This window comes from Magnolia sinica, chromosome 9 (assembly GCF_029962835.1).
Source record: "Magnolia sinica isolate HGM2019 chromosome 9, MsV1, whole genome shotgun sequence".
Classification (NCBI taxonomy): Eukaryota; Viridiplantae; Streptophyta; class Magnoliopsida; order Magnoliales; family Magnoliaceae; genus Magnolia; species Magnolia sinica.
In genome coordinates this window covers 122,303-138,368 of record NC_080581.1, presented here as the reverse complement: position 1 = coordinate 138,368, position 16,066 = coordinate 122,303, and the positions used below count along the sequence as shown (strand labels likewise).

The 16,066-nt window shown below is 38.6% G+C and overlaps 1 protein-coding gene across 4 annotated transcripts in view; it reads right to left on the bottom strand.

Annotated features, from left to right (window-relative positions):
• LOC131256551 (sodium/hydrogen exchanger 6) overlaps window positions 1-16,066 on the bottom strand; it is a 92,849-nt gene that overhangs the window by 42,525 nt on the left and 34,258 nt on the right. For all 4 annotated transcript variants that reach the window (XM_058257415.1, XM_058257416.1, XM_058257414.1 and 1 more), the window contains exons 8-11: window positions 12,102-12,164; window positions 11,961-11,980; window positions 11,762-11,859; window positions 11,279-11,307 (exon numbers count right to left, since the gene is read on the bottom strand). In XM_058257415.1, coding sequence (XP_058113398.1) covers window positions 11,279-11,307; window positions 11,762-11,859; window positions 11,961-11,980; window positions 12,102-12,164 — 210 coding nt within the window. The remainder of the gene's footprint in view (window positions 1-11,278; window positions 11,308-11,761; window positions 11,860-11,960; window positions 11,981-12,101; window positions 12,165-16,066) is intronic.

Sequence of the window (16,066 nt, the reverse complement as noted above, 5' to 3'; positions counted from 1 at the left end):
ATTCCTGAAAACCATATGGTCATGGATGAAAAGTGGGGCCCTACTACTTGGAACAAAGAAGTATTTATGATGATTTACTCATGTATTGGAACTGATTTGTGCTTCCATAAGCTCAGTATTACAACCAAAAAAAAAATCTAATTTTTGGAAAACGGTCAAGTAACTGTTGATTCTTCATATCCCATGGAATATGAAACCTTATTGGCCCCCTGGTTGGTTTCAGTGTTAAATCCATCTGTGGAAGCTGGTTTTCAAAAAGATTTGCCTTTGGAGGTTTTTATGTCCAGACAACCATTCTTAGTAGGAGAGCCCAGACTGTTTGACCTCCCTTTCAATTGCTGATACGTGTGGATCTCTCCAGCCCCTTGTTAAAGTGTGGATCTCTCCAGCCCCTTGTTAAAGTGGTTTTTTTTTTTTAAGTGGTTGGATTGCACTAAAGCTGGCTCTGGTTGCTGTTTTTCTTTTCGTTTCCTTTCCCTCTTTTTTGGAGCATTTAGTAAAAGGGTGTTGTTATGGCGGCCTCTTCATCAAATCGTGTTGTTCACTCTTTTAAGAGGCACTAGGGATTGCAAGGTTCATGAAATTACTATTTCAGAGAACCCTAGTCTCCAAATCACAACCATTAAGCTTAAGGAAGAAAATCCCTGCAATGATCCAGGGCATTAAGACATTTGTTGGAGGAGATATATTGATGGTACCATGGATGAATCTTCTGAAAGTGAACCCCGATCACAAGGAATGACATTCCAACAACCTTTCCATTATTTCCTAGCTTCTGAATTCCATGGAAGAAGAAATAAGAAGGACTACATTCTGCTATCACTGCAAAAGAAATTTGGGATACATTTCATGAGCACCACTTTGATCAGAACAATATGGCTCATACCTACCAACTATATCAGGACGCTGCATCCTTACGGCAAGGGGAAAGAAATGTGATTGAATATTCCACAAAGTTGAAAATTTGTGCAAGAACTAGAATACTCAGAGAAAGTGAATGTTTTTTTTACACCAAGGATGCGGAGGCCCAAAAGAAGTTGGCCAAAACCATGTGTATATTTGAGTTTCTAGCAGGCTTCGATGCTGAGTTTGAGTCTATTCAAGCTCAAATTTTGGGGCAGCAATGTCTATTGAGTCTAAATACATGTGGCATTCATTTAGGACATGGCTCACACCCACTCATAAAACTCCATACCACACCAACTGTAATACCTCTTCATCTGAAATTGACCTTCGTATTGCTCTCTGAAAAGGAACACGCAGTTGTTCTACCCACTCTATTGAAAAATGTCTCATTTCAGTGTTTACCCTCATGATGTGAGTCCTTTCTTACTTCCCTAGATTCAATTCTTGTTCCTAAAAGAATTTATGTGGCCTTAGCAAATCCATCATGGAGACCGGCTATGGAAGAAGAAATATGATGCAGGACATGATGAAACCAGACGTGGCGTTTGGCCTAATAAGTGCCGATATATGAACTTTTTGTGATGTCGCTACAAAGGCCCATACTCTTGAAATGATTGTTAAGAAAGTGTTAGCTTTTCGTACGAAGCCATTGCGCCATAGCTTTAATGGAACATCAGCCTATACCGCTGGCAATGGAGAGAAAAAGGAAGATTCCCAAAGTAAACAAAGAAACAACAGTGAAGAAAGTAGGAATGGTTATACAATTGGAGCGACAAATAAAAGGTCCAGATGGTATAAAGACCATAAGAGGTATGCATTTACAAAGGAGGACATACTTCCCATGATGAACCAATTATTGGCTACAGGAAAGATCAAGATACCTCCGCCAAAACACCCTAGAGAAATTGGGAAGACAAAAGAAAAGGATTGCTTTCATTATCATCGTATGTTGGGGCATCAGACTGAAAGTTGTTATGTTGTTAGAAATATATTACAAAAGATGATTGATAAAGATGAAATCGTTATGGAAGAATATGATGAAGGGAAGAAAGCATTAATGAATGCAATTTCTATTAAAAGTATCAGTGGTATAGAAATGATATCTCTTGGCCCCATACTGGAATTGCTGGCTATCGTATTCTCTTCGGAAATTCTTAATTTAGAGGTTGAGAGCAGTTGTGAGGGCAAGGAGCTGAAGGAAAAATAACGTACGGCTCATGAAGAAAGTTGTGTGAAGTATGACTATTCTGCAATGCCAAATGCTGATTCTTTAAGAGAGGAGACGGGGTGTTAATGCTTACACGGCCCATCATGCATATGCACAAGATCGGCAGCAGATTTAACCCAAAATGAGATGATCCTTTTCATTCCTTGAAGAAAACAATGACGAAAATTTCGATTGCGAAGATTATCGAGGAAAATTCTACCTAATCGAAATTGGGGCAGTACGGCCATGTACCAGCGCAATGAGACGAATAGTCCTGTAACAGTGCAAAATCCAGTCATGTATCTTTATGAACATTCCTTCTCTGATGAAGCAAGGATGGAGAATGATTAATAATAATTAAAAAAAAAAAGTATAAGAAAGATATGATCTCAAAATATTCCTTTAAACATATTCCTCCAAACAATGAGAGATGATTGTTGATCCCTTGATCCCGAGAGGGGAATTGTCGATCTTCTGAGACAATAATTGACGATGATAATCTCGCAAAACAACGCCTGGGCTAGAATTATTATCACGGCTGAAGAATTATTACATGTCGACGCCTAGGCCAGAATTATTAATGTGACTGAATTATTACATATGTCGACGCTTGGGCCAGAATTATTATCGCGGCCAAATTATCACTGTGACCTCCATAAGGTCTTCAAAAATCATGTATATGTCGACGCCTGGGCCAAAATTATTACCGCAACCGAATTATTACTGCGACCTACAAAAGGTCTTCAAAAATTACATATATGCCCTGAAAAGGCGGTCGCCAATTATTTCCGGACTAATGCCGATTATTTGTGAGATTATCAAGCACCAATTATTTCCGGACTATTGACGATTATCTGCAACATTATCGAGTGTCAATTATTTCCGGACTATTGGCGATTATCTGCAAGATTATTGGGCGCCAATTATTTCCGGACTATCGCCGATTATCTGCAAGATTATCGAGCGCAAATTATTTCTGAACTATCGCAGATTATCTACGAGATTATCAAGTGCCAATTATTTCCGAACTATCGCCAATTATCTGCGAGATTATCAAGCGCCAATTATTTCTGTACTATTGCCGATTGTCTGCGAGATTATCGAGCGCTAATTATTTCCGAACTATCGCCAATTATATGCGAGAGTATCGCCAATTATTCCTAGATTTCTAAATATTATAGACTCCAATAACTTGCGAGTATAAATTGTGAGACTCCAATAACTTACGAATATAAACTGTGAGACTCCAATAACTTACGAGCAAAAACTGTGAGACTCCAATAACTTACGAGTATAAACTGTGAGACTCCAACAACTTGCGTGTAAACTGTGATGCTCCAACTACTCAAGAGCTTATACTGTGATGCTCCGATTACTCAGAGCTTAAACTGTGATGCTCCAACTACTTACGAGCCTAAATTATGTACCCACTAACTACTTACGACGCTTTAACTCTGCTAACTGATCTCTAAGACAGAGAATGCAACACAAAGCATGCTAACAAGCGAAAAACATAATGACTAATTTATTGTCATATTACGTATCTCAAGTTCGAGAGAAACGGGCAATTGAAATGCGTATTGATTTACAATTATTTTAGAATTGTCAATACATTACGATTATTTCAAAATTGTCAATAGATTACAATTATTTTGAAGTTGTCAATACATTATGAAATTATCAATATATCACGGAATTGGATCGAAAAATTGTGAAGCCCTGAAACACTAATCTTCGCTAACTTGGCGAGAAAGACTATTGCTCAAGGTCCTAGAATATGCGGGCTATGGCTGAGAGGGCATTCCCGATTAAGGGACATTTGGCAGCTCAAGGACCGCCATAGCAGGAGCAGCATTAAAAGACTATTCCCCGACCATGGTGCTCAGCGGAGTTTTTGCAGGGACCGCCACGGCAAAAGCAGCATTAAAAGACGGTTCTCTGACCATGATGCTTAAAGCTGGAGTCACCAGAGCTGTCACAACGGCAAGTCGCGATGAAAAGTGAATTGCACAAGCAGTCGCACTTCAATCTGTGGAAAAATGCAATTGTGGCCTCGTTCATCGAAACACGCTCTACGTTGATATTTACTTTTAAAGGTTGTTGGAAAGACTGTCATGTCCTTATCAATCTCCACGTTTTGTGGGGGGAACAAAGATTTATCCTAATAAAGCAGCATCACTGCTACTACCTACGCCATCAACATAAAAAGTTTCGTTTCCCTCAACATCTAGCGAGGAAGAGGGGAATGGAGCGTTTGCTTGGCCAGTTGGTGTAAAAACATACAGCGAAGCCTCTTGACTAATCATAGCGACGTCGTCCACGATGTCATCCTCCTCGTCAATATTTACTATCCGCCCGTATGTGCTCTCACTTCTGCAAAGGCTGTTATCCTTTTCTGTGGAACCGGAGTTGTAGCTTCGACAGTTTGCTCTCCTGGTCTCCTCGGTTCCTCTAAAGGAATGCCGTATGCAATCCAGCACTCCAAAGTGTCGACAAGCTTTACTTGGGGGATAGGTTCCTCTAGAGAAAATTCTAGACACTCGACTGGGGGCAGGTGTCGTTTCTATATTCTGATCCACCCTTATACTCTTAAAAGCGGATAAAGGTTGGATAGGAAACATTAGTGTTGTCACCACATTCCAAAAGGCCAGGTATGAAGGACAGAACCCTGGGGGAGCCAATGAATAATTTCTTTCTTTCATCCATTGCTCAAGCTACCACACAACAGAAAGTCGATCCAACTTTGATTCGATCTCTAAAGCAATCAATGAAGATCGAGGGGGTATCTGTTATGGCACAAAAGAAAAGAAAGAAAGAAAAAAATTTGAAGTTGTTATGGAGTTCTGAAGTTGTTGTGCGGTTCTGTAGCTGTTGTGCAGTTCTAAAGTTGTTGTGCGGTTCTAAAGCTATTGTGCGGATTTAAAGCTGTTGTGCAGATCTGAAGCTGTTGTGCGGAAAAATGATAATAGTCTATATGAGATTGCTCTGTTGTGCAACCGCGCAACAGAGATGTGTTGCGTGACTGCACGACACAAGGAAAGCTGCCAGATTTCTAAGGCAAGCTGCCTAGACTGGACAGATAGCATGTTGCGCAACCATGCAACAGCGCTCTGTTGTGTGGATTTGCAATTCACATGCGTGAAGGCCTATAAATACCCCCTCCCCTTCTCATTTCATTCATTCACAAGTGAGAAACTTCAGAGAGATCAAAGGGATCTTCGAGAGAGTCTTCGAGAATTCAGTGCCGCGACATTCAGATATCCCATGGCACGGTACGAGAGGAGCAAAGAAGAAGGAGATGCAAGGATTAGTGCAAAATCCCATTGCGCGACCAGGAGATCGCCCGTGAGATCAATCTTCCCGTGAGATCTAGAATATCCCACGAGATTAGTCTCCTTGCGAGACCTAGAATCTCCCGCGAATTGATCTCTTATGCATGTATTCTACGTACATCGACGCGAAACAAGGGTTTTGAACCCGCACAACTCTTTTGTCATTGCGACGGATGCCATACAAGCGAAGATGTTGCTGAAATCATCATTAGACCGTTTCTCTGTTACATCGATTAAATGTACTTTGTCTTAGAATCAAGGGCAAAGCAAGGGATGTAATAAGAATCCAGAATTAATAAAATAAGTGATGATGTTTGTTCTTCAATTTTCCTTTGTTATTATCAAATGCGGATATTCCAATCCCCAACACTTGTTTCTTGTCGAAACAGTTGGGAACGTTTCAAAGACTTACTTTTGCTTGTCCATATCATGGCTACGAGATTTGGCAGGTGATTAGCTTTTTCTATGATGGACTAAGCTCAAACATGAGCCAATTCATCAAGATGATGTGCAATGGCAAATTTATGAGTAAGGATCCCGAAGAGGCTTGGGATTATTTTGAGATGCTAGCCGAAAATGCCCAATCATGGGACACATCTAACTAAGCTAGTAATCCCAAGTTGGCGCTGAGAGAGATGAATACATGTGCTGAACGAGGAGGACGATGTTAATGCAAGGTTGGCAAGTCTCACTTGAAAGGTTGAGGCCATGGAACTTGCAAATGCAATTCAATAATAACACCATGCAGGCTATAACTGAGCTAAAAACGTCGATTGGAAGAATTGAGATGCACCTAAGTGGTAGGGAGAAATGGACTTTTCCAGCCCAACCTCAGCCTAACCCCAAAGGACAATTTGAGGTAAGGGATCCTAATTCTTCAACCCAACTTGTGGAACATGTTAAATCCGTCACCACTCTTAGAAGTGGTAAAGAGATCAACAAGGACATTCCTTAGAAGGTTAAGAAACCTGAGGAATCCGAAAGCTATAAGGATGATGGTGAATTTAGCAATGCTCCACATGACAAAAAGTCGAAGCATGAATCGAACCATGTGGCCCCGTTTCAACATCGTCTAGTCTCATCAAAATGACCAAGTGAAAATCATGACATTCTAAAGGTTTTCCAACAAATCAAGATCAACATTCTCTTGTTGGATGCAATTAAACAAATCCCATCTTATGACAAATTCCTAAAAGATCTATGTGCAATCAAGCGTATTTTGATAGAACAGGTGAGTGCAATCATAAAGCAAAACACTCCCCCAAAATATAAGCATCCGGAAAGCCCTACGATCTCTAATATAATAGGTAACTTCCGGGTTGAAAAAGCACTTCTAGATCTTGGGGCAAGTATTAATCTGATACCATACTCAGCATATGAGCAACTGGGACTTTGTGAATTGAAACCCACCAAGACAACGTTACAATTGGTTAAAAAAATAGTGAGCATCGAAAAGGGCTACCTATTTAATTGATACGATTATGGAAGAAGAGCCCCTTCTGACTAAATTTCCTGAACCTCTAGAGGTTTGCTTGGCACGCTTTGCATATTTTGATGATCACATGATTATTAACATATTGAATGCCTTGCGTGAGTCCACTCCAGTGCCCAAAAGGCCCCTTCCACTAATTCTAAGCTGACACTATCTATTGTGGAAGCATTGGAGAATTTAGATTTTATGGAGGCGACACTAATGAAAGATGTAGAACAACTGTTTGAAATCTCTCCATGACTTTGGTTCTTTAAAACCGAAGTGCATCATGTCTGGGAATATCCGTTTGTGGGAAGGGAAAAAAACTCCCAGACTCAATAATTAAGAGATGTTTTCTTTGAACAACCTAATACCATCTCCTTTTGTCATACAAGTCGTGCACATTTTTCTAAGAAGGAAATCGATGCTCAATTTTTGCAACATGGTTTTTTCTATTTTATATTGTGTAGAGACACCCATGCCTATTTTACAACATTCCTCTGGATAATCATGTTAAAAAGTTTACCAAGGAATTTGCTAAGATCCTTGCCTTCACATGAAGAAATTGTCTCAGGATTGATCTCCCAGTCTGATGGAGATCCATTTAGAGTTGGTTTATTGTTTTCTTAAGAATAGTTTGCTTTCGAGGATTAGTTTACCTGGTTAGCTTAGATAAGATGTTTTATGTTCACACCGACTAAGAAAAGTTCACACTTGGGTATACTTTCATTGTCTCTCAGGCACTCTCTACTGTCTACTTGTTATAATTGAATAGTTCTCATGTTGTTTTATTGCATATCATTCACAATGAATCGTTTAGATTTTCCTTTGGAAAATTCTTCAATTGTGCATAATTGTTAATATTTTGGGCTAAATTTTTAAGAAAAAAAAAATAGAAGTTAATTTCTGTGAATTGTATGAATTGTAAGTAATTTGAATGATTGGAATGATGAGGCACTTAGTGATGAGAATTTTTTATGCTTAGATCCAGTTCTTTGGTAGATTTCTAAATTGAGTTCATTCTATTAATTTTTAGTTGGAAAATTGTAAACATTGATTGAGTCATGAAATTTCACAATTCACATCTACCTTACACGTCTAGGGTCCGAGTCTAACACTGTAGTGTTAATCAGATGATTATCAAGAGTGCTAGGAACCGAGCCTAGGGAACTTATCCATCATGTTCAAGTGAAAAAGGATTGGTAAAAAAAAAAAAAAAAAAAAGGAAAAAAAAAAAGGGAAGTTTTAAAAAGATACAGTTAAAAAAAGTGAGCATCGAAAAGGGCTACCTATTTAATTGGAAAAAAAATAGAATAAATAGAAAGAAAAAAAAAAAAGGTGAAATATTATGAAAGTCGTCAATGAAAAATACTGAAAATTTGGAAAATCCTTAGGGCGTGTTTGGATTCGCGTATAGTAATGTACAGGGAAGTAATATTGTCCCATCAAGGTATTAGTGGTCCTGCAACGGTTATGCGTCTGCAAATTGCAAACCACTCACAATGTTTGGACAAGAGTGCACTTGTAATTAGAGGAAACCATCGTTTCCGAAATCAGTGTTTGGGAATGGAGTGTTTATCAGCCGGAAAACCGCTGCATTTTGACCTCTCCGTTGGAACTTGGCCGGAGATATGTTCTCTACCCACGGCATTTCAACCTCTCCATCGTCTCTCCTCGCTTTTCTTCTCAGTCATCGTTGTTGTGAAAACACTCTCGCTCAAGCTATAGAGATCGAAGATTTCAGAGATTTCATTGCAGCCATTGATCACGATCAGAGCTTTTTTCTCGATCTTCTCATCTTCTTCTTCGATCTTCGAAATGGAGGGTTTTGATATCTCCGGAAGCACTTCCTTTACCGTCTCCTCTTCAATAGGAGGTGTAGGTGGGGGAGGAGCTCTGCTCAAGTTATCTTCAAGCTGTGGGTCAAGTTCCGACACGGGAGGTTTTGCAGGGAAATGGGGCTGCGGAAGTGGAGTCGGCTTCTTTTTCTACTTGCTACAATAGCTTCCTATTTGCGTCTGGATTCGGGAGTACAGAAGCTCAGATGCTAGGGTTTTTCTCGTCTTTTGAGATTGGGCTTGGAATGACATGATGGGTTTTTCCGGCGAGGTTTTGTTGTCGAGAAATGACGCCTTTTGGGTGATTTTCCGGCCGAGATTTGAAGAAGCTCAATGGAGATTTAGGAATGGTGGGTTTTCAACGGCGAAGTTACGGTGGTGCAATGCAATGAAAGCACTGCACTTAGGCCTGCATTGTAGCATGATTTACGAGACGTGTGGTTTCGAGAAAGTAGGCCGGCGACGTACTTGGCCCGCCAGCGTACCACATGGTAACGTTTGGATAGACTAGCATTGAATTGCATATTTTATTAAAATATACAATACATTATGGCCCGGCATCCAAACACACCCTTATTGAACAAGGCAACTTTTGGTTTAGGCTTTGGTTGATCTGACCATTCTAAGTAGTTATTAATGTTAAGTCGAGTTTTCACCATGCACCATGAAACTCAATGTTTGGGACTTTTCTATCGAGTGATTAATGATTTGAACTCAATTAGGTTGTTTGCTAAATACACTAGAATCTAGGTTCATTTCAATTTTTAGAACTGTGTACCTTGGAATGCTATTATTCGGATTATTTTTAGAATCATATGAATTTACTCTTCTACAAGGAATTTTTTATTTTGGATTTGAAAATCTTTTGCATGTTTTGCTCGGGACTAGCAAAATACTGGTTGGGGGTGTGTAAATATTGCATAATCATGCCATATTTCACAATACTTTCCCATGCAAATTAGTGTTAAAGTGGCTTAATTGAATATGTTTACCTCTTGTAGGAGATTTCGAAGTCTAATTCAAATACATGCATAAAGTGGCAATTTTAAGCTCAAAAAGAGATCAAGCTCAAAGGCAATGAAGAATTGAAGATTAGAGCATTAAAGTTGATGATTAAAAGACTCAAAGATCCAAGGAAACAAGTATGAGGAGGTGGAAATCGAAGACCGAATGCATGTAAGTAGAATTGAAGAAAATCAGCACTTGTCAATTCCATCGATAGGATCTTCGATCCCATTGACAGACCTTCGATAGGATTCGATTGGAGTTCAATCACATTGAGAAACTCTGGGAATTTAAAAGTTAGTTACTGGATAGTTTGGATGCATTCTTTGATCTCATCGAGCGCTCCTTCAATCCCGTCAAGAGACATTCAATAGGTCTTGATCCTATCGAAGGTGCGCGAAAGTGTGTAATTTTTGCGAATTTCCAAAGTCGGTGAGAAAGTGCAAGCCTCCTATATATTAAGGAGTTGTTTTAGACGTTCCTAAGCATCTTCTAGGGTTTGGAGAGAGAGAGAGAGAGAGAGAGAGAGAGAGAGAGAGAGAGAGGGAGGGAGGGAGAATAACATGGGGCCCACCTAAAAAAGATTTGGCACAGCCAATTTCCAACTCAATCAGCGAATTTAGAACATTGCAGAAGAATAACATTAAAGGCCAGGACAAAAATTAACAACAATGGATTACAATCAAAGCCCGGACTATATTGGAAACGAACTCCTAGGAGTAACATTCACTGTATTTTCACAATGCTGAGACAGTAAGATAAATATGGGTATTAAGCTCCTCCACACTGAGGATCCCATATTCTGACACATAAAACAGGAGGAAGTTTTAAATAAGGTCCAAAATATCAGAATGAATCATACCATATTGCAATAAATTAAACCAGCAATGATACAAATGTCTGAGACATTCGGACGCAAACACATAGCAGTAGAATGTGTCGTTGGAGATTTTCCTCCCCTGAAAGTTTAAATATCATACAAAGATTCATAATATTAGATGTAATGGAATGTAATCTATTGGGAATGCATCATAATAATTTATACATTATCGCGATGCATTCAGACGATATTTTGAACCTTGATTTAACAAAAACACATCTCTGCCTCTAGACCTAAGCTTCATAGAAATAATTTCTGAAAACCAGACTGACCAAAAACCCTCATCAGTCTCCTCCAGTACTCTCAACACCCACTACTTAAGCTGAACAAATTGAAATTGTTCATCCTTCTGATGTTAAAACCCCCCTTCTCTTATAAACATACAATTTCCACTCAGGTCAGGTGTGATCAACCAGCAACCTAACATCTGGCTATCAAAGAGGACTACATGCTATTCACACGAAATGACCGAGCAAACAGGACATCCACTAAAACCACATCAATGGATGTAGAAAATGACAATGTATCAAAGCAGTAACAGATATCAGTATAGCTTGGTTAATGCCAACAATAAATTAATTAATTAAAAAAAAAAATCATCGAAGAATTTTTATTTTTTTTCAAAACTAAGAAGGATATTAGAGCTGAAGTAAATCCAACGCCAACACCTGTACAGAGAGAAGTCAGCCATCTAGAGAAAAAGATACAACCCCACTTGATCTGATAGGGATGGACTTGTAAAGAAATGTTGGAAGAACATGAACAATGATTGGTGCATATTTAATAACACGGATCAGATTGGCAGTTCAATTGCCTCAATAGCCTTACAGGATGGTAAATAGAAACTAATGATGCATTAGATAGAAGCCTCTTATAGTATAAAAAATAATAATAATAATAATAAATAAAATTGGTAGATTAGACCAGGGAAAAAAAAAAAAAAAACTTCAAGAGGAATTCCAATGAAACTAGGCCTTTAGTGACAATGTATTGAAAAGTTTTGACAGACAAGCTCAACCAGATATCATTTCAATCTAGGACAGAATCTAAGCTATTGCAAGTTTGCAACAGAAGAATATTACATTGTGCTTACAGTTAAACAGAGCAAAAATTGATACTGACCTGAAGACATTGAGCCAACAAAGGTCTCAAGAAACCTCACGATGACCATAAAGAAATTTTTATTGGACGAAACATGACTGTTTACTGATGACATTGTCCTGAAGTAAAAATGACTTTCTTTAGTAAGAACTAAGAACTAAAACAAGAAACTGCTTTCAAAATACTTTTTTAAGAGCAAGTGCAAGCTCTTGAAGCTTACCTATACAATGAAATTGCCATCTTCAGCATCCCAACAAAGAATTATCGGAAAATGAAGCAAGAAATAGTGTTAGAGGATAACGACATAATGAACTAAATGGGAAAATTGAAGACTTCCAAGATCGGAGATACAAACACATACTGCATCGTTTAGAACAGATTCCCCAAACACCAACGCATAAAGGTTCATATCTGTACCAAGTTCCTGCACGTAGAAAGCACAATGCCATGTCAAATGACAAATTTCACAAAACTAATAAATAAAACCTTTCCTCCAAAGAAAAACCACGAAGAAGAGGTAGAGGCAAATTTTAGAAAGATATGCTAGTTTCCAATCAAAACCTTGATAGATTATTGTTTAACCCAGCAAAGAGAAATTTTCGGAAAAAGCCAAATTGTCATTAACCCTTGTATTTCCAGATTAGGCAAAGGTTGACCCTCACCCAGCCCAAGTTTGGTACATTGGCATCCTAATTAGTCCAAAAAATGCAAAATGAGGTTGTGTGACAACTATATAGGTTGCAAGAAGTCATACAGCACTCTCAAGCCCCATAATTTACGAGGGTCAAAGCTACCCCAGGCCTGTCATGGGCTTTGACAGCCACACCCAAGCCTGCCCATCAAAATTCATGAAGGACCAACCATATTTTTTTCCATTTCGTGATTTCTAAAACAAAAGGCTGATTTTACATAAAAGAAGGCTCTTTTCCATTTTCATTTGTCAATATATGGCAACAATGTCTTCTTTGCTTATTTGCAATAGTACAAAAAGGGCATTTACGAGTAAGAAGTACCATTTTTACCCAACAAAATGGATACGTGTTTAGTATTTACACATACGAACAGACATACTACACTTATTTTTTATGATATCCTTCCATAAATTAATTATCCTTACTAGTAACAGAACCATAAAATTAGTGGCCCCTTGGTCTTTGCATCTGAGATGCAAACGCTAACACATTTTAGACTTGAAAAATCAACTGAATGAAACATCCAAGTTCCAGGCAGAACTGAAATTTTTGAAATTGAAATGGCTCACATTAAAGCTAAATCCATGTGATATTCATATGCCCCTTGAACAACAAAGGTACTTTATAAAACCCCCATACTCAGCCACCTAAAGAAAAGCAGAACACGGCTCTCAACCTTCTCTAAATGACGAAAAAAGAAGAAGAAGAAGAAGAAGAAGAAGAAGAAGAAGTCAATAGGCAATCCTCTTTTCTTCTTTCTTTATTTTACCTTTCTTTCTTTCTTTTCTTTTTTCTTTTTTGAAAGACCAATAAGCAATCTTCTAAGGAAGATTTTTCGTAAACTAAGATGAACTTTTTTTGGATTGGCCAAAAGATAACAAGGCATATTTAGTATCCAAATGTTATAGTGAACGCAACCCGTACCCACTGACCTTGAGATAACCAAAACAAAGACCCCAACCTTCTCTAAATGACAAAAACCCTTGGGATGCAGCCTTTCAAGGAATATTTTGCTTCAAAGAATTTGAGAGTAGAAATGTTTGTGTTTTTTAATTAAGCAAAATAAGGTTTCTTTCTTTTTCGGAATCTAAAACAATAATAGAGTATCAAGTATCCAAATATTATAGAACAGGTGAAAGATAGAAACTAAGGTGTCGTTTGGTAAACTGAAGAAATAAGGTCTGAAAATTAATTAAGTACTAAAAACTTAAAGTGTTGAATTTCAGTACTTATTAAGCACTGAAAAACCCATTTCGTAATTTAGCTAGAAAAAAAAAAAAAAAAAAAAGTCCTGATATCTGACAATAAGCATTTTTTTCACAAAAACTTGTTTTGTAAACACAAACTACAAATGTCTGAAAACTGGTAATTTGTCATACATGCCCCTATTGTCCCAATTTCTATCTTTTATAGAGCACGAGACAAAACCTGTTATTGCCATGCCTCCAAATTTGGCACACCTTTGCCCAGTCCAATAAAATTTTAATATTTTCCCCACCAAATAAAGCCAAGTAGATGAATGGTCTGGATCTTTTATGTTTGCCACGTGCAATAACATGAATTGATTGTATAAGTAGGCGAGTAGATGATACTTGTCCCAAGGATATGCACTGTATGTTCGGATTTTCAGTTTCTACATGTGTGGCCTTTAGTTCACTGGTCAAAGTGCATTGGTGAGACAGGCCACACCATTGATGGACTCCATTTTAAATGGAGAAATAACTCAAAGATCATACTGATTTGATGATTTTAATCCATCAGAATTAGCACCTTGATGTTGTGCCCTAACCAAATTGTTTTCAGCCATCCATTTGACAGCCAAAAATTGAATTGTTAGACCCCTAGATGACCTTGATTACAAGGCTACGATCCACTTACAATGGGACCCACAGCTTGGACTGTCTGGATAGGCATACATCTAGACAAAGCAACGTGTATGATAGACGAGTCACCACCATTTTAAACACTGTGACGAACTATCAAAATAGTCTTCAACGGACCATTCTAGCCAGGTGGGTGTGGCCCTGACCGTGGGGCCCACCTTAATGTATGTGTTGTGTATCCACATTGTCCATCCATACTAGGGCATGGGCTTAAAATTAAAGCGGATCCAAATCTCAAGTAGACCACACCACAGAAAGCAATGGCGACAATGACGCCCACCGTTGAAACCTTCGTAGGGCCCCCCATGATGTTTATTTGCCATAAAACCTATTCATAAGAGATGAAGGGAAAACACAAATATAAGCTTGATCCAAAACTTTTGTGGCCCCCAAGAAGTTTTTAACGGTAGGCATGCGATCCCCATAGTTTTATGTGGTGTGGTCTACTTGAGCTTTGGATCTACCTCATTTTTTTAGCCCATGCCCTAAAATGATCTTTAAAAAAAAGTGGAAGGACAGTGTGGATATAACACATACATCATGGTGGGACCCACGGAACTTTGCCACATCAATATGGTAATGACCTTAGGTGTTGTGTTCTACACGGACCTGGATTGGGCAGTGACACCGCAGGTACCCACCACGGTAATAGTTAATGCAATGAAAGCTCTGTGGGCCCCTGATGTAGGATGATGGAAACCATCCTAGGATGCAAGATGGGAGATCAATTTACACATTAATTTCAACAATCAAAATGCAAAATCAAACATAACCACATAATATATTTGAAAATTAAGATTTATAACACGAAGGTTGCACGAAAATATAAAATAATTCAAGAGTGGCCCACTTGGAAGTAGGGAATTCCAATCTAACGTGGGTAGTGCAACAACCACGTGGATAGACAAATATGCAAGCAAAATTCTGGTTTGGGAAGGAGATTTAGGAACGGGGTTTTTAGAAAATCAAAGGATCTAGGGATTATGAAGTTTTGAAAGAAAATCAAAGAGGGAAAACCCCAAATGGGAGTCACACGTGTCTAAGTAAAGGATAAGAAAAAGATAGAGGATTGAGTGGGGTTTTAATGGGTTTAAAAGGTTGTGATGGAAGGGAAAAGAGGAAGACAAGTGAAGAAGAAGAATACATTTTGAAGAAGAGAAAGAGGATGGATGTACCTTGGGGAATCCACCTCCAAACAAGCTTCTACCCTTCCACAATTCAATTGTAAGAGAGGGTTTCTCACAAACCCTAAAATAATTACAACTATGCCATTCACTAAAGTGAAATAGTCCATAATCCAAAATAAGAAAGCTAAAACACTTATTATCAATTTCAACCATTAAATAAATCCTAAAAATAACAAAAAACATAAGGGAAGCAAGGTCAAAGTCTAAGGGGCCCAGATCATAAAGATCTAGCGGCCCGATGGATTGATCAACAAGATCCAACGGTAGGATCGGCACGAAATAAAAATCATATGGCTAAAATGGTCTCTCAAGCAGCCCACATGCATCATCCCAAAGCGGGGTCTTCCTGACAACGTCCAATGCATGTGGGGTCTTCAAAATGTCCTAAAAGGCCCCATCTGGAACTCGTCTCCCATCCACAAAGAAAGTTGCGCTGATATGGGTGGTCGTCTCTGTCTCTGGTACACCTGAGTAAGCCATCTGATGTCCCCATCAATTCTCCTTGGCTGAGAAGAATTCGCCACTGGCGAAATAAAGTTGTTATAACGCTCGAGGTAGGAATCA